Source organism: Hyaena hyaena, unplaced genomic scaffold, assembly GCF_003009895.1.
Source record: "Hyaena hyaena isolate Hyena2069 unplaced genomic scaffold, ASM300989v1 scaffold_353, whole genome shotgun sequence".
Lineage (NCBI taxonomy): Eukaryota > Metazoa > Chordata > Mammalia > Carnivora > Hyaenidae > Hyaena > Hyaena hyaena.
The window spans coordinates 559,181-577,630 of record NW_024080987.1 but is presented as its reverse complement, the minus strand read 5'-3'; the positions used below and the strand labels follow the sequence as shown (position 1 = coordinate 577,630).

Here is an 18,450-nt window from a genome sequence, read left to right as displayed (position 1 = left end):
AATATAAATCAAGCTTATTCACTGCAGGATGCTATTCCTAGTACCTCACTGATTTTCTGACACATGGTGCCTTCTGGAGCATTGAGGGGGAGGGAGACTAGGCTCCAGACCATGAGGCTGACCGGGATTCAGGCCAGAGCTTTGTGCCAAATATCCATGTTTAAACCATAGCCTTTCCTTACACTTTGATACCTTGTGTCACCAATTTCTAGGCCTTTGCTATGACCAACCAGATTCTGGTGGAGAGGTCAGTGACAGGTTGGAAAGAAATAGAATATGAAGTGGTCCGAGATGCTGATGACAATTGCGTCACTGTCTGTAACATGGAAAATGTTGATGCCATGGGTGTTCATACAGGTAAGCAAAGAGTCTTCAAGAATTATAGTAATGCCCGTGTTCAAGCTTCTGATGACCCATAGACACCTTTATTAAGTCCTTTTTGTTAAACTACAATTCTTAGCTGACAGACTAATGATAATACAAAATAGTATTTTACAGTATTGAAAATAATCTCACGTTCATTTTGATCTTCACAAAAACCCTGTGAAGTAAGACAGGTATTATTGTATTATTCTGATTTCATTTGAGGAAGAGGTCAAATATAAACAATGTAGTGATGGTAAAATCTCTAAGACTTAGTGTTGAGACATAAGAAATGAGGTTAAGACGACTTAAATCAGATGAGGGTATTAGTTATCCAGTGAGTGAGAAAATAGCCACAAGTAATAGAAAGAGGTGAAATAGGTCTTTTAGGAAGAGAAACTAGTTAGACAAGAGTGCAAAAAGGGTGACTTAAGATTAAAAAATGCTAGCTATGAGGCATGGGTGGAATTTTCAAGGAGAGGGTTGATAATGTGGAGCTGGAATTCAAGAAAGGGGAATAGAAATTAAGAAGCTGATATAAAATCATTCGCAGGCATTGGTGTGAAGGAAATAATTGAAGCTGGAAGCACAGACTATGTAAGGACATAAGCGTAGAAAGAAAGACAATAGGGCCAAGGACTGAACATGGGAGCTGTTTAGATTTACAGTGCAGGAGTAAGAGGAAGTGTTAGTGCTTAAGAAAAAGAAGGGAATGATAGAAAGAAAACCAGTTAGCCAATATAAGAAAATATTTTATAAAAGAGCTTTGGTTTTGGTTGTATCAAATATTGTGAAAGGTCAAGAATTAGGATTTTAATGTGGGATTTTGGATATTCAAGAAGACAGTTTTAATGTAAAGTTGGTTATGGGAGCTATACTGAAAAAATTATATGGCAATGAGAGATATGAAGAATTGGGAAACTTTAAAAAAGTTTCGTCATGTAAAAAATAAGAGGGATGTTCTTGTGATTGGCAATGTAGTGGGGGAGGCTGCTGAGCCAGTATAAGTCTGAGAATGTTTGTGGGCAGAAGGATTGGTGACTAAAAATTAAGAGATCAAAGATACAAGGGCTATGATTAGAGAGGAGTCAGACAATGGGAAGGGATGAGATGTGGAAAACGAATGAGTCAGTCTGGGTGAAGAGGAGATGATGTTTATAGAAGGGAGAACTTGAGAGAGAGAGAGATTTTGAGATGAAGAAAAGGGAAATTGAAGAAGCTAATGTCAATTTGGTAAGTAGGTGACTGAAGCTTGGATAGCTAGATGAACTTGGGAAAGGTTAGAAGGGCTTCTGTAAGTAATGTGTTACAGCAATGCACTGCCTTGAGACAATTATTTTCCCCACAAACCCTTAGACTAATCTGGTTTTTTTATTACACAAATAGATTAAGTCACTAAAGTTAGTTATTTAGATATACTACCAAATAACAAATGTTGCTTGGATGTACAGGTGATTCGGTTGTTGTAGCCCCTGCCCAGACCCTCTCCAATGCAGAGTTTCAGATGTTGAGACGTAGTTCAATCAATGTTGTTCGCCACCTGGGCATTGTGGGTGAATGCAACATTCAGTTTGCCCTTCATCCTACCTCAATGGAATACTGCATCATTGAAGTGAATGCCAGACTGTCCCGAAGCTCTGCTCTGGCCTCAAAGGCCACTGGGTAAGATCAGAATGATTGACCACGTGTTTGCAGATTCTTCACAGATAGTTTTGGAAAACCAACAGCTAGTGGGAGGCTGTGCTGCATTTACAAGCTATAGTCCCCATTTCTGTATGCTGGCTGCAAATCATTTAGGACCCTAAGGGCATGGTTATTAATGAGCTTGCTGCCAGATTGAAGCAAATGATATTGCTTGCTGGCTTTGTTTGCTGGCTAATCATAAACTAATCAAAATCTGGGTGGTCAAAGCAGGCTGCGAAAAATCTGCTTCCTAATTGCACTTTGCAGACATTGTTAAAAAGTGAAAATCAATTCTTAAATTTAGTCCTCAACTGGTTTCCTTCAGGTGCATAGTAAATGGCAGGCACATAGTATAGTTTGCTTGATTCAAGCATTCAAGAAATTATTCTATTTTAGCAAAACTCCACAAGACCAAACATTGTAGGATTTTTTTTTTATAAATATTGCAGCCAAATAAATGAATTTGCTACCCATTTAAAAACAGCTGGCAAGAGTAATTGGAAGGAACATTAACTAATACCTTTTGTTCTATTAATATATTTAGCACATGGCATTTAAATCACATGGCATTTAAGTGAACAAAATAATTACCTGTAAGGATTTTTTTTTTTTTTTTTTGTAATATGGCTACACAGTGATGCATGGAGTACTGGTAAAGTGTTGCTGTAAGCAAGAGTCGGGAGACTTGACTTATCCTTCCAATTCTTCCACTGACTATGTGACTTTGGACATATTTATTTTCTCTGATCAGTTTTTTTCATCTGTCAGATGGGGGAGATATATTAAACGACTCATATATAATTCTATAGTTCTGTGAATTATTTTGTCAAATATAATCACCAAAACTATCCAGTGAAGTCCCTAGAGTATTAGTGGGGTTTTTTTTCTTTCATTGATTGATTGATTGATTTTGAGAGGGACAGAGAGAGAGCATGTGAGCAGCAGAGGAATGGCGGGGGGAGAGAGAGAGAATCCCAAGCAGGTTCCGTGCTGTCAGTGTGGAGCCCCACATGGCGCTCAGTCTCAGGAACCTTGAGATCATGACCTGAGCCAGAGTCAAGAGTGCGTCACGTAACCAACTGAGCCACCCAAGCACCCCTCTAGAGTGTCAGATATGAAGGCACCCCAAGTTCAAAAATAATTTGGAAACTGAGCAAGGACCCAAACTTTCAATTACTAGGTTTTCTGGCCATTGTATACCCCATAGTACCAGCTAACTCCACTGTCTTCCTAGGGGCAGACGTGTATATCTTTTTAAAAGAGTATTTTTCAGATTCTTATCTTAGTGGAGGCTATACATAAGTGAGCACTTTATCAAGGAAACCATTGATTTTGGATTAAAGAGGCGAAGGTTGGCAGCTGTAGTCCTGAAAGTCAGGCATAGAGAATGAATCCTTTTCTGATCTGTGCCTTTCCATTTTATCATGACTCACATTGTTTTATAAGTGGCTATTAAATCTTCATACAGAACAGAGAACCAGATGTGTACCCTGATGTGGAATAATACCAGAATTTCTAAGAAAGAACAATTTTATGTTTTGGGCTGTATTTAACAGTTACTGCTGAAAGAAAAAAAATATCTCCTCCTTTGTAGCTACCCATTGGCATTCATTGCTGCAAAGATTGCTCTAGGAATCCCACTTCCAGAAATCAAAAATGTTGTATCAGGGAAGACATCAGCCTGCTTTGAACCTAGCCTGGATTACATGGTTACCAAGATTCCTCGTTGGGATCTTGATCGTTTTCATGGAACGTCTAGCCGAATCGGTAGCTCTATGAAAAGTGTGGGAGAGGTAAGTCCTTCGTTTATTCCTCTACTTTATTCTTGTTCTCAGTTATTTTGTCAAATCCTTAACAGTTTGAAAGTCTTAGTGTTGTCTAGATACTGGGATCTTGATTGGAGGATATAAAGGAATTTCATTTCTTTCCTAGTGTTTCAACATCTCGACTGTTAACATAAGGCATTTGTTACATGGCCATTTAATGGATCTTAAATGCTTTCATTTAAAAGGAGAGGCCATATCGGGGCGCCTGGGTGGCTTAGTCGGTTAAGCGTCCGACTTTCGCTCGGGTCATGATCTCGCGGTTCGTGGGTTCGAGCCCCGCGTCGGGCTCTGTGCTGACTGCCAGCTCAGAGCCTGGAGCCTGTTTCAGTCTGTGACTCCCTCTCTCTCTGACCCTCCCCTGCTCACGCTGTCTCTCTCTCTCTCTCCTAGAAATAAAAAAAAAAAAAAAACATTAAAAGGAGAGGCCATATAGGTGGATGTATAATGTACTTGAATTTATGAAAAAACATCTTTACACACACACATATATAACTGATTTATAATGTATTTATAAACAAATCTGGAAAATAACATGATATAAGATGGTGCACCAGAAAGACCACTGAACTGAGGTTAAGAATTCAATTTTAATCTATTCACACAAATTGTGGCTTTATCCCCCTTGGACTTCACTTTCTGTAGATCTAAAAGAAAAGGGGCTGGACTAGACAGTCTATCATGTCCCATCTAGCTCTAAAATTCAAACTTGAGAAGAGCCTCTTCCATATTGAAATGGTCTAAGCTTTTAGGACCTTTAGATTTCTCATAATGTCCTTTTTATACTATTTGAAATTAAAATTAGCTTTTGATTATTCCATCTTCAAAGATGCAGTGCTCCTCTGTGCAGGAGGAAAGAAAAAACATTCAGATCCCTTCCTCTGACAATCACCCCTTCCCTTCCCCACCAAGGGATTTATTTCTTCTTGTTTCCAGGTGGCTCGGCATAAGTGGAGTGAGCATGAGCCTTGGATCTAAATGGATTTGGGTTTCACTTTTTGGTGTTGCCACTTACTTAGCTAGAGACACTCATGCAAGACACTGAGTGTCTTCAAGCTTTCCATCAGAAAATTGGAGATGATAATACCTAACTTGGTTTCTTATAAGGCTTATGATTAAAAGATGTAAATATTTAGTAATGTCTTTTAAGGTAGATTCATAGTGCATTCCCAATAAGTGTATTCTTTTTTTTTAGCATTTTATAATGTTTATTATTTTTTTAATTTTAGTTAAATCCAAGTTAGTTAACATCTAGTATAATAATGGTTTCAGGAATTTAGTGATTCATCAATTACATATAACACCCAGTGCTCATCTCATCAAGTGCCTTCCGTAATGCCATTACCCATTTAGCCCATTTCTCCACTCAACACCCCTCCAGCAACCCTGTGTGTTCGCTTATTTAAAAGTCTCTTATGGTTTGCCTCCCTCTCTAGTTTTGTCTTATTTTTCCTTCCCTTCTCTTATGTTCATCTGTTTTGTTTCTTCAGTTCCACATATGAATGAAATCATATGATATTTATCTTTGACTGACTTATTTTGCATAGCATAATACACTCTAGTTCCATTCACATTTTTGCAAGTGGCAAGATTTCATTTTTTTTTATTGCCAAGTAATATTACATTGTGTATATATACAACATCTTCTTTGTCCATTTTTGTCAGTCAGTGGACATTTGGGCTCTTTCCACAATTTGGCTGTTGTTGATAGAACTGCTGGAAACATTGGGGTGCATGTGCCACCCCAATAAATGTATTCCATCAGTATTATTGTCATTGTTTATGGGTAGGATGTTTGATTACAAGCAGTATGCATGAATCTGAATCTCTATTGATTGATTGATCTATCATCTATTTTATTTCATATTGTCTCTGTTTCTATATGGCTTAGATAGGAAAACTGGATATATTACAGAGCAAAGAACTATTTATGACATGTTGTTCAATATTGGCCTTCATTTGTCCTACATTACAGATTATAGCCTATCCTCAGACTAGCCATTGCAGAAAAGATGGCCACTAATCACGGGAAGTACAGCTTAACTCCATCAGGAGAAAAGAAAATGCAGGAGAAAAGAAAAAAAAAGATATTTTACTGATCAATCATATTCATGCATGAAAGGCAGAATTATTACTATTTTGGTTTCCTTAGTTTCCAGAATGTTAATGCAAGATTTTAAAGTAATGATAGATAAGGAAAAGTTGACCTTTTAAATTAAAATGTCCTACTAGTAGTGGTAAAAAACCAGGTAGTCCTTGATAGCTGTTTTAAATCTTATTTTTTCTATTATGCTTCAAGGTGCACAAGAGAATTAGAACTGAAATGTCATGTACAGTTTTGTTGGTAGTGTTTCTGTCAAAACAAACAACTGTTATTTAGCTTATTTTGTGGGAAGTGTCCCTTTTCACATTGCTCACAATAAAATTTATAGGCCAAAGAATATGAGATAGTTTTTGTAATGTTTTCATTTAGGGGTTATTTTCTAAGGGATTTTTGTTGTCGGTGAATATTTTGCATATTGGGGAATTGGGTTAGGGCCATGTCAGTTATTCCACTGAGAAATGGTGAAATTTTCACTTAAGAAGGGGAATTTTAATAATATGAAGTATTAAAAAGCACAGATTTTGAGCAAACACGGTTATGAACTCCTTTATTATTACATAAGTATGTTTGCTTTTCTTTTGTTGAACGTATTCCATATACCATTATATACAGCATACTTACAATTAATGAAAATTTATAATGAATTACTTATAGAACCAGTTACTTTATGGCCAATTGTTAAATATATAATACCTAAAAACTATATTAAATATTCCAGAAATGCTTTCCTAATTTGATAGTACCATAAAAAATCTTACTCCTGGCAGTTTCTTTCACACTTAGGCTAGCAAGTCTAAGAACATATCGTGTAACCTTCCAAACAGCACCATGCATGCCTCGCAAGTTGTATATCTGAATTGGACTAACATTTTATTTATCTCTGCTATTGAGAATCTCCCTACTTCTAATTAAATTTGGGGCAGCATGAAAGGTTATCTGTTTGGCTTTAGTTATCTTTGAATATGTATCTTGTCACACCATTGACATGAAGATTTACCAAACTGACATTAATGGGATTTCGGGTCTATTTGAGGAAACACAGAGGTATACTAAAGGCAGCTTTATCACTGTTATTATTTTAAATTGGAGACCAAAAATGCATAGCAATCTATTATTCTGCGGAAAGGCTCAAAGACAGTGCTTATCCACTGAAAATAACTGGGTGGGCTTGACGGCAATTCAAGTTTAACTCTGACTGTAACACATCCGAACTGAATCACCACGTGGTTTTCCTAATTGGTTAGTGTACAATTAGTAAAGATTTGTAAAGATTGTGGAAAGACACATTGAATTTGTCATGAGGAATTTAGTCTCTGCCTACATCCAAAATCTGAATCTGTCAGTATTCATTATGATTCTGAAGGTTTTATTAATATTAACGCTTAGTTATAAAGAAAGCCAACCTGTCTTGAATAAGTGACTGATAAACCATTTAGAAAGAGTTCTGTTTTTGTGTTAATATATGTCTGGTTTCTCTTCATTTTGTTTTTTATTCTAAAGAACTTCTTGCATAAAAGCAAGGTTTTATTAAGGAAGAGTCTACATGCTCTGGCCACACACTCCTTGTTTTAATATGGTTCAGGGCAGGTGCAGGCAATTTCCTCATCAGTCTCAGCAAATAAAACTAAATTTCCTATGTGGTAAAAGACTGACCTAATACTGTTAAAGACTCACTACATCAAAATCATGGAGAAAAGGAGAATAGAAGAAAAATAACACCTAAATTTGAGTAGTGTTCTTCCTTATGTGTTTTGTTCCTAAGTCTTTCCTGAAAAATATTCCATTTCTGGGTTCTGTTTCAAATTTAAAATATATAAGCTCTTTAAATACATGTTTTTAAATGTGCATTACAGGTCATGGCTATTGGCCGCACCTTTGAGGAGAGTTTCCAGAAGGCCTTACGAATGTGCCACCCGTCTATAGACGGTTTTACTTCCCGTCTCCCAATGAACAAAGAATGGCCATCCAACATAGATCTCAGAAGAGAGCTGGCTGACCCATCCAGCACCCGCATCTATGCCATTGCCAAGGTAATATGTGATAAGGGGCCCAGAGCTATTGTTTTGTTCAGAATATAGTCAGCCTGGACTTTGAAGTAAAACTGAATCATAGAGTGGTTGTGAATTCAGGGATTTGGGGGAAATTTTTTAATTCTTTTCAGTAATATTATACTGGAGATTTCTGTGGCTTTCTTCTGGTTATTCTATAATTAATCAAATATTACCCCCTTTCTAAAATTTGATGTAAGCCTAGACTAAAGGGCATATATTACAGTTTTAAAGGATGATCACAGAGATAAAATGTTCCTCCATTTTGGTAGATATCTTATCAACACTCTCAAGTGGGTTTGATCATTTTGACTTGCTGTTTCCTATCACTCTCATTACTTGTTCCTTGAAAATGTATAAAACTGTATTTTAGAAAGGAAGATGCATAAACTAGTATCCTTTAGTATATGCTACCTTAGACTAGAGAATAATCTTTATTTGCTTCTTTTTCTATGTTTAAACAGAAACAACTATAAATATCTTCCATGATTATAGGCTTTTTTGTGTAATTATTTTATTAGTCTTACTTTTAGAACAAAAAAGCCCCACATTTCTCACTTCTACCATGAGTTCCCTTTTATGCAAATTAAATGCCATATTAATCTCCTTTCATGTTTACTATGTGTAGGGTTTTGAAGTTTCAGCTCATCTGATTTTATAAAAGGTGACTTGGACAGCTGGGATCTGACTGGTTAGAAATCCCTGAATGGCTTTTTGACATTTAAGGAAGCTTAAGCATTAATCCTCCAACAGTATCAAACTACAGTGACGCTATAAAGCCCCACTGACCATTTTATATGTGTGTGTGCGTATGTGGGATGAGCTGATTAAAATATGAATTTTGCCTTTAAAGAGAAAAGCCATTTTTGTAATTCGCCTCTGTGGCAACGGAAAAATGCTGTGAGTGATTTTGAACTCACTGCAACTTTAATGTCCATGTATTGAGAGTCCTGCTGAGAGGGGAGAAGGGGAGGGAATGTTTCCTTCGTTGCATATAATGTTATACTCTCCTCACCTTTACGGTTTCTAAATGCAGAGTATTAAGTTCCATTGAAATTCTGACAGATGCTAATATCTTTTGATGGACATCTCCTAATATTGAGTTTCAAAGTAATAGAGAATTAACAGTTTTCAGTGGTGATGGTGGTAATGAGAGATTATTCCAGGGGGCCATTTCACTGTCTCTACTGTTCTTATTTAAGTCTTTTGTTTAAAAAAAGCATTCTACTGTATCACACACACACACAACGTATATATAATTTTTTTCCAGACAAAGGGCAGTGAATGGATTTTTTTCTGTAAGCCTGGTAATCACGCTTCTGCCATTTTGAGGAAGATGAAAAAGGGAAGTATTTCCAAGTTCCCAGCGAGGCTGTTAAACTCAAGCAAATCTCTCATTCTTTTCTAATGGACTTATAAAGGATGAGAATTCTGGAAAAATGTGTGGAGATTCTTTCTCACAGAGTACCCTGTGTACGAACAAGAAGTGCAGGCACTGAGGTGTAAATTATTGTCTGCCAGAGTGCCGGCAGAAGGAACTGATTTCTGTGTGTTAGAAGTCATCATTACTGTTCATTTCCACAACAACCAGGAACTTGGTGGTTTTGACAAAGAGAGTAAGGACTGTGGAGGGCTGAAGGGGAAAAAGAATGAAGGGAGTGAGTAAATCTTCCCTCGCTTTCATGATTCTTAGAAAAGGGCAAGTTGCTCCGAGGCCTGATTTTTGCTGCAGTCTTATTTCAGGATGACTGGATCATCACCTCTTTTGATTTGGGGAGAATACAGGGCATTATTTTTGATTTGGGAAACATTAGAGTAACCTCAAACTTGTTTGGGGTCATTATGAACTTTATTATAGCCGCGTGACATGGCAAAGCTGCAGCGCTTGAGGATGAAGTCCTAAGATGGCAGGATCTGGCTTTCTGTTAGAAACTGTGGATGTGACTCTAGTTGTCTTTCCTCACTGGGAAATGACTCCAGGATTCTAAGTCCTCTGCCAATTGCAGGGTGATTACTGTGTGTGACTGTGTGAAAATTTCCTCTGGTCTGTCAAAAGTGTTGCTAACTCGAGATTCTATCCCCCTCACAGTGTTGATGGCCAACAGCTAAATGTGCCTTTAATCACTTGGAAAATGAGACAGAATGGTCCTTGGGACCATGGCTCTATACAGGAAGGATAAAACAAGAGAAACATAGACTTAAAATGAACATGCCTTTGAGTATTCCCATTAAATATCATCTTATACTAGTCAACAGAATTATGAGCTGTGCTGTCTCTCAATACTTATTATCATTATCTCTCTGATGCTAGAAATAAGTGAAAGTTTAGAGAAAATTAAGCTCCTGCAGTTGAAATAGAATAGTAGAGTTACTAGTTACATATATTTCTTAATGGGATTTAAAAATATGGTGTGCCATTTCTAGAATATGTTATTTTGGAGCACTAGCTGATTATTATTTTTCATTGAGTATAAATATATATCTAAAAATAGTAAAGAATAAGAGTGGACATTTTTTGAATATCAAGGTTTGGGTTTTGAGAGTTTATTTCTTCTTTCAGTTGCCTTTTCTACTCAGCTTAATGACCCGTAGTTGTGATTTTACTTCTGAGAAATTGCTAAAGTAAGCTTGAGGAAAAAGCTGAGCTGCCTATCAGAACAGAGTTATTACTACATTGTTTTGGAATATATTAGGATTTCACAAAATGCCTGTCTTAGCACAAAAGTCATAGTAACTGATTCAAAATAATTTTTTTGTTTGAAGTCTTCTCTGAGGAAATGTTCTAAAGAAATAACACTAAGTCAGATTTGATCCATAAGTTCTCTCACTGACTGCTTTAGGTGAATGTGGAATAAGCTGATAAAAATACAGCATTTGCCAAAGGGTAATTATCCAAAAATATAAATTAAAGGATCATTATACTAATTCTATATTTTCCTACCAATTTGGTTTAACTGCAGTTTCAAGAGATTCTCTTTAATTCCAAAGAGATGTACCAAATGTAGGATATAATTGTTATTATGGTTATATAAAAAGTAGGGGAACAGAGCCTGTTAGGGGGATCTTTCCGAGCACACATTGCTCTGATTAACTTAAGACACTTCCTTGGTATGCCATTTGTGGATACAGCTGGCAGTGTCAGTAGGTTTATCGGGAGGAACATCAATGATGCGATATCGGTTCCATTCTCAGTCTATAGCCTCGGGCTCTCTGAGGAATAGGGAGAGGAGTAGCTGCTATAGGTTTTCAACCAAATAAGACACATAAAATGTGTACCAATGAAAGTGTGTCTTTTTCTTTTGGCAGGCCTTGGAAGACAACATGTCCCTTGATGAGATTATGAAGCTCACATCCATTGACAAGTGGTTTTTGTATAAGATGCAAGACATTTTACACATGGAAAAGACACTGAAAGGGCTCAACAGGTAAGGCAGTGTCGTCTGATTTGCTCCAGATACTTTCTGTGCAACTTTCATCCTCTCTTACCCTCAAGCATTTGGCCAAAATTCTGCTTCAATGAAGTAAAAAGTGCCAAAGTTGGAAGGCATTAGCCATAGCCACGAGAAATGCCAGTTTTAGGTGTTTACCTTGTGAAAGGTATCTCTTAATATTCTTAACTACCTTTAACCCCCACCACTGCCATGAAACATAGTCATATTTTTATTAAGTATTTTGAAATTATAAAAATTGGTATATATTAATGAATTCATGTGCTATATAACTTAACAAAAATTACCTAGATTAAAAAGTTATCCATCAATAACTAAATGAATAATATTCCTATCTTCAATAACATTTCTAAGTTCTGAATTCTGTTTTTCTCTCTTAATATCAACCTACATATTGCTGTATATGGATAGGCAAATGCATCCCTCTTGCATTTTACTTATATTTTTTAACACTGGGACTTCTAGTTCAGCATACAAATAAGCCACATTCAAGTTTCTGTTAATAGATTCTTTACCTCTCACTAATTTACATTTTTATCTCCTTCATGGCCAATTATTTTTAAAATTTCATTTCATGTTCAGAATATTCTGATAATGTCAGGGCTTTAAAATCCACTTTTTTTTTTAATTTTCACGAGAAGACCATTTGTTGGGGCACCTCAGCCTTATGAAATCACAGATATGTTTTAAACATGGATGTTTGATAAGAGGAACATTTATTACCAATCTAAGGAAGACAGTATAATCCTCTCTAGCTTCTCCTTTTAAGAGGGTTTTGAAATATACCATTATTAGGGGCGCCTGGGTGGCTTAGTCGGTTAAGCGTCCGACTTTCGCTTAGGTCATGATCTCGCGGTTCATGGGTTCGAGCCCCGCGTCGGGCTCTGTGCTGACTGCCAGCTCAGAGCCTGGAGCCTGTTTCAGTCTGTGACTCCCTCTCTCTCTGACCCTCCCCTGCTCACGCTGTCTCTCTCTCTCCTAGAAATAAATAAAAAACATTAAAAAAAAAAAAAGAAATTGAAATATACTGTTATTAGGAAGAAGTCTCACCTACAAGCCTAGGTATACATTTAAAGAGAGGAAAACTTTTTGTTTGTGTAAATTATTCTCAAATGGTTTGCGAAAATGTAAAAATATTAATCGCTTTAAATTTTGTGGAAGACAATGGAGGTTCTCAAAGCCTACATCTGTAACATATCATTACTGTGTTTACCTAATCAAGATGCACACAAATGGGTCAATAATAACACTTCCTTTTCTTTCTGAGAAAAATGAGGTTCTTTTTTCATCTATTGAACGGTTACCCACAACAAATGCTTGGTTTTCAAAATTGGGGATTCCAATCTGCCAAAAATGAAACGAGCTGTGGTTGCATATAAGTCATCCATTCTAGGGATCACATAAAATGAACAGTAGATAGCAAATACGTTAAGAATTGAGACTATACATTCATCTTAGAAATTTGCTGACTTGAGGTTTTCTTTCTTGGTTTATGAGGCCAGCAGAACTTCCATGTTGAATTATAGTCTGTTCCACTGTTTTCACTTTCAGACAACTGATTGCAAATGCCTAGGAAACCACTCCAATTATAACCACACGAGGGTGCTAGAAACTTACAGTATGCCTGTTGTAGCAGGGAGGAGGCCTGGGGTGAAAAATAGCAGACATTATTGTGACTTAAATTTTCACTTGGTATACATTCTGATTTGGGGACAAATTCAATGCTTCCATTGAGTAGTTTTTGTTTCGACCAGAAAGCAGGTTGAATTCTAACTAAGCAGTAATAAGCGGATGGGTGATAGTGAAAAATGTCCTTGGAAGATTAGGCCCATACTGTTACAGATCACTTATAATGTTTTATTACCTCCACATTCTATTGCATTTACTTGCTAATAATTTAACATTTTTAGTTTCCATTTCCTGACATAGGCATATTTGTATTTAGATATATTTTCTATTGTTCATAATGATTGGCATAAAAATTTTATGTCTTTTAGTAATTCAAAAGATTCTAAAAAATCATACATAAAATTATCTTTTGTTGTATGAACTCAACAGGTGTTAGTAAACCTAAATCCTGAATTCATTATTTTCTGACTGATACTTTACTGTTAAATTCTTTTTTTTTTTTTTTTTAAGTGTGGTAGATGCACACACAGCAATTTGATAATGGTTGTTATTTAGAAGTGTTAGATGGATAAAAAAAAAACCAAAAACACTAGATAGCCCCTGAACCTACCTGTCACAGCCAGTCTGTGGTACATAGAGGTCTAAAGTTGGATGGATGTCACAGCTGATGGAGTATAAGTGTGTAGGACTTGAACTTTATTGTTCTGTTTTGATTATCTTCACCATTACTCTGGACTATGCTATCTCCTGCTTTTTCACAGACCTCTAAATATCCAATGAGGCTTAGTCATCAAGGCAGATACTGCTCCAACAGTAATAATACCTCTCTATTAGCAGTTGGCATTATACAGCTGATTTACATATTGCCAGTTTGCAGAAAGTTTACAAAGATTAGTTCTTTTTCTTTTGCATTCCTCTATGGTTCACTTTGTTTCAAAATCTCAACTGTCCTAGCACTGGAAAGGCTGGCTTTAGATGTGGGCCCAGGAAAGAGCTATTTGTTTGGTGTGAGTTGAGATGGCTCCTAAATTCTCTTGCCTCAATCTATCTCTGGTGCCAATGTGCCCAGGTCCCTTTGCATTCTTTTTAGGTCCCTGGGAAAATAGGCAATGGGGATTTCAGCTGGGAGAAAAGTAGAAACTTAAACATAGGACAAAATATTGAATGCTACATGTCGGTTAAGTTTCACTTGGTTCCTTTCTCATGTGGTGGAAAGAGAATAGTCTAAGGAGTGAGTCAGATAGATAGGTGTGAAGTCTTTCCCACTGTGGACTTGTGGGCATGTCATCTCCCTCACTTCTCTGGCCTCACATTCTTTCTGCTAATGTCTGCCTTATGGTTTTGTTGTGAAGCTTAAACAAATATAAATATAAAGGACACCTAGAACATGATGGATGCTCAATGAGGTTTTCCCTCTGAAAATGAAAATGCTACTTATTATGATGAAGAGTATTTTGCGGTTTTAGATGTATACATTGAAAGACAATTTTTTAGAGTCATAGTTTGCATTTGCTTATATATTTTATAATCTATCATTTCTTAACTTTCTTTATGATGCATTGTCACCTTATTTTAAAACCAGATCTGTTTTTTAAAAAAAAGAAGCAATGATAGCTAGTCATACAGATGCTATTCTTATCACAAGATCAATAACACTCCATTATGCTAATGAACAAAAATTCCCACTCTACAGTTGTTAATCATGCTAAAAATCTTCTAAAATCCAGTAAACATGTTTACTAGCAGAGGATGAGAATCTCATTCAAATTGATGGCCAGTCTATGACTGGTACTTACATATAGTCATCTGAAATGAAGTTCAGAATTTGACTCTTCAATGGAATATACCCATGTATTTAGTATATATGTGAATGCCCACAGACTGGAGGGGGGAAAACAGTTATTGTAATGAGGCTGGCATTAGGGAAATAACTGATGGGTTTTCCATGTCTGTGAGAAAGTGGAAATTATTGAAATTCCTTTCCTAAGGTTGGAGATGAGCATGTATCATGCTGAGGAGGATGTATGAAATCCCAGCCTTTTTTAGAGCAGAGATGTTGGACCAGTGTGAGGATAATTGGCCCAGTGCCCCTGCTGCAAGTGCCTGCTCCCATCAGAGTTCAGTTTACCATCTCTAATACATGAGCATAGCAATGGCAGCCCCCAGGAGACTTCCAGAGCAATAGCCATTTCTACCAACTTAGGTGAAAACCATCATTCAGAAAGCTTCAGCAAGAATTTCTCTTCCCCACTTGAGTTCACTGACTTGCTCCTTTTCCTCTTAAACTGTTTATTGCTGCCCAAGGGCATGCTAGGAAAGTTGACTGTTCTAGGCAGTTCCCCAAATTTATAAGCTGGTGTAGTGGCATTAATCAACCTAGAGTGGTAACCTATTTTGCAGTGGACTTCTTTAGGTTTTGAAAAGTTTCTCTTTATTCAAAGTGATATGAATTGTATCATGTAGGAGCCCAATGCCTGATATGCATATGCATTGGGATTTGGATGTTTAATCTATTAACTTCACATTACTTGATCACTTTCCAAGAAGTTTAAGAAAAGTTGAGTCTGTCAGAATTTTTAGCGGAACAGCAGCATTTACATAAGCTCTGTCCGCTGGCCTTCCACAACTGAACTATCCACATTTTAATATGTCTATTTTCCCCACACTTGCTCATCTTAACCAACACCAACTCTTTCACATGTAATGCTCCTCCCATATAGCATCTTCATAAATGCTCATGACAAGAAAAAATATACTTATTTGGATCTATTAAAAATTAGAAAAATCTCACCTGTAATCCTTTCCTCCATTAGCATATAGATAGATTCAATTTTGGTCATGGAAATAAATCTGACCTGCAGGGCAGAAGTACAAGTACCATAAATCAAATGTCAAATGTCTTCATCAGCTAGATTCTTCTGATATAGCTGATTCCCTTAGGTAATAAGAGAATGGATTTCGAATTCTATCTTTTAGTACAGAAACTTAAGCTTTGATTTAATCAAACAATTCTGAATGCCTTCCAAGTATAAGATAATAATCACAAAATTTATTGACTACGTATCAGTTGCTATTCTAGCTACATTATTTCATTTAATTTTTCCACGACCTAAGGATGTCAGTATTATCCTGATTTTATAAATAGTAAGCTGAGGCACAAAGATATTTAGCAATATTCCTTGCTATCACATGCTAATAAATGACAGATTCGAGATCAAACCTGAGCAAGACTCCAGGGCCTAGAAAGTTTGATATTTCACCCCTGTGCTATATATAAGTGTGTGTATATGTATATACACATATATATATGTATGGGTGTATTCACACATATAATTGTATATATTATGGTTAGAAGTGTGGAAAGGTGAATTATATAACATCTGGGGAAAATAAGTTTACGTATAATAGGCACTTTTTAAAAAAAATGTTTATTTATTTCAAGAGAGAGAACTTGAGCAGGGAAGGGACAGAGAGGTGAGGAGAGGGAGAATCCCAAGCAGGCTCCGGGTTGTTAGGGCAGAGCTCAGTGTGGGGCTCAGTTCCAAGAACCGTGAGATCATAACCTGAGCCTAAATCAAGAGTCGGATGTTTAATCGACTGAGCCACCCAGGTGCCCCTACACTTTCAATGTAGAACAGTAGTCAATAAAGGGATGGCAGTCCCTTCAGTGTAAAACTAGCATATATGATAAAGTTCCCATATGTTAGTACTTAATAGACAAGCACAGGTATAAGGATCTCTCAGCTGAACCCCTTTTGCTGTAAGTAAGGAAGAAAGTAAACTATAAGAAAGCATGTTTGTGAGTAGGGACTATTTCAGGACACTATATTCTAAGCATTTTTACTTACAATATCAAGTTGGATTAGCAATTTTAGATTGAAAGACAATAATGATGCTTAAAAGCCAGCAACATGAACAGGCAAGAAAAAAATGTGAGGGTGCTAATTACCAGCTTTGAGCATGTACTTTTCTTCGGCCTGTAACTCTTTGTAATTTCTTTATTTTCTTATTTTGACTTTTGGGTGCTTTAACTATTTCTGATTGACATATCAAAAGGAATCTGTTTTCATCCAATTTAAAAGTTTAAGAAAAGGGGCTATAGCCATTTTCATACAGTTTATACCATGTAAATATTGGGGGCTAAGATTTGGATCTATTTCTACATTAATGTCGATATAAATTTAGTTTACTATGGATTAAAGTATGGAATTATGCAGAAATTCCTTTTGTCCAATATTCTATAGGCTTCATTTTCTTTACTGTTTTAATTCTGATAATATAAATATTCTCTTCCCCCTTCACTGCCACTTACTGCTATATCCAATGTAGGAAAAAAGAGTAAAGTACAGTTTTGAGGGATCCAATTTTCATCTGAACATTACTATGTTCAATGTGATAAACTGTGTCCATTGACGAGTGCTGAAAAATCATAGGTGTGCCTATTGCTTAGGAAAACAATCTAGGGCAAACTTGGTGAGTTCCACTTGGGCATTCAAGTGCTAAATTGAGCTTAGTAAAGTTGGCCATTTCCCTGCAGCCACAAACTTCTGGCAGATGTAATAATGCAGGTGTCACCTTAGCTGGAACACTCCCTTTGAATGTCTTCTCCTACACATGTTAGTTTCTATTGACTTTTTATTTAACTTGCTCATGAGGCATGGCAACACCAGACAGGAACATTTTGTGCTTATATTTGATTAAAGTTTTTTTGGGGGAAAAAACGTCACTGAAAAGTCGCTAAAACTTACATATAAGACAGAGAAATGTCAGCCCTTTACTCTCTAAAGATAATTTACATTTTCTGATAGAAAAAATAAATAATGAACAACTTTAGTCTTAAAGGATACTAGATACAGAAATAACTTAGGGAAAGAAATATATGTATTTCCTTACATATAACATATAATTAATTGCATGTTATAATTTTGATGATATTTCACCTTGACATATGCTTGTGGTACCAATGATTGTTTTCCCTACTCTAGTCTGTGGACATTCATATATATACTAAGTATGTGGGTATATAATATTTTGAATATATAATGGAATGGTGATGATTGGACATGTTAATGGAATCCATTGATTTGATTTGCAGAAAATAGGTATGTCCTGTGACCTCACTGCCAACTCACACTATCTTTCTGGGTCTCAGTTTCATTGTAGTAAAAAAAAAAACTTTCCTCTTATTTTCCTGGAAAGCTGTACAACTAAGATGAATATATGACATATTATGTATGAAGTGATTAACTATAAAGGAAAACAATTTTATCAGTTACTACATATTACCATTCTATGGTTTTAGTTCTTCATACCCTAAACCACTTATCTAACAAACTTCTTCAGGAATACTA

At 36.2% G+C, this 18,450-nt stretch overlaps 1 protein-coding gene across 1 annotated transcript in view; it reads left to right on the top strand.

The window, feature by feature from the left end:
- Positions 1–18,450, top strand: part of CPS1 (carbamoyl-phosphate synthase 1) — a 136,497-nt gene that overhangs the window by 65,495 nt on the left and 52,552 nt on the right. Inside the window, exons 18-22 of the mRNA XM_039249986.1 lie at positions 213–357; positions 1,815–2,025; positions 3,641–3,839; positions 7,827–8,003; positions 11,328–11,446. Coding sequence (XP_039105917.1) covers positions 213–357; positions 1,815–2,025; positions 3,641–3,839; positions 7,827–8,003; positions 11,328–11,446 — 851 coding nt within the window. The remainder of the gene's footprint in view (positions 1–212; positions 358–1,814; positions 2,026–3,640; positions 3,840–7,826; positions 8,004–11,327; positions 11,447–18,450) is intronic.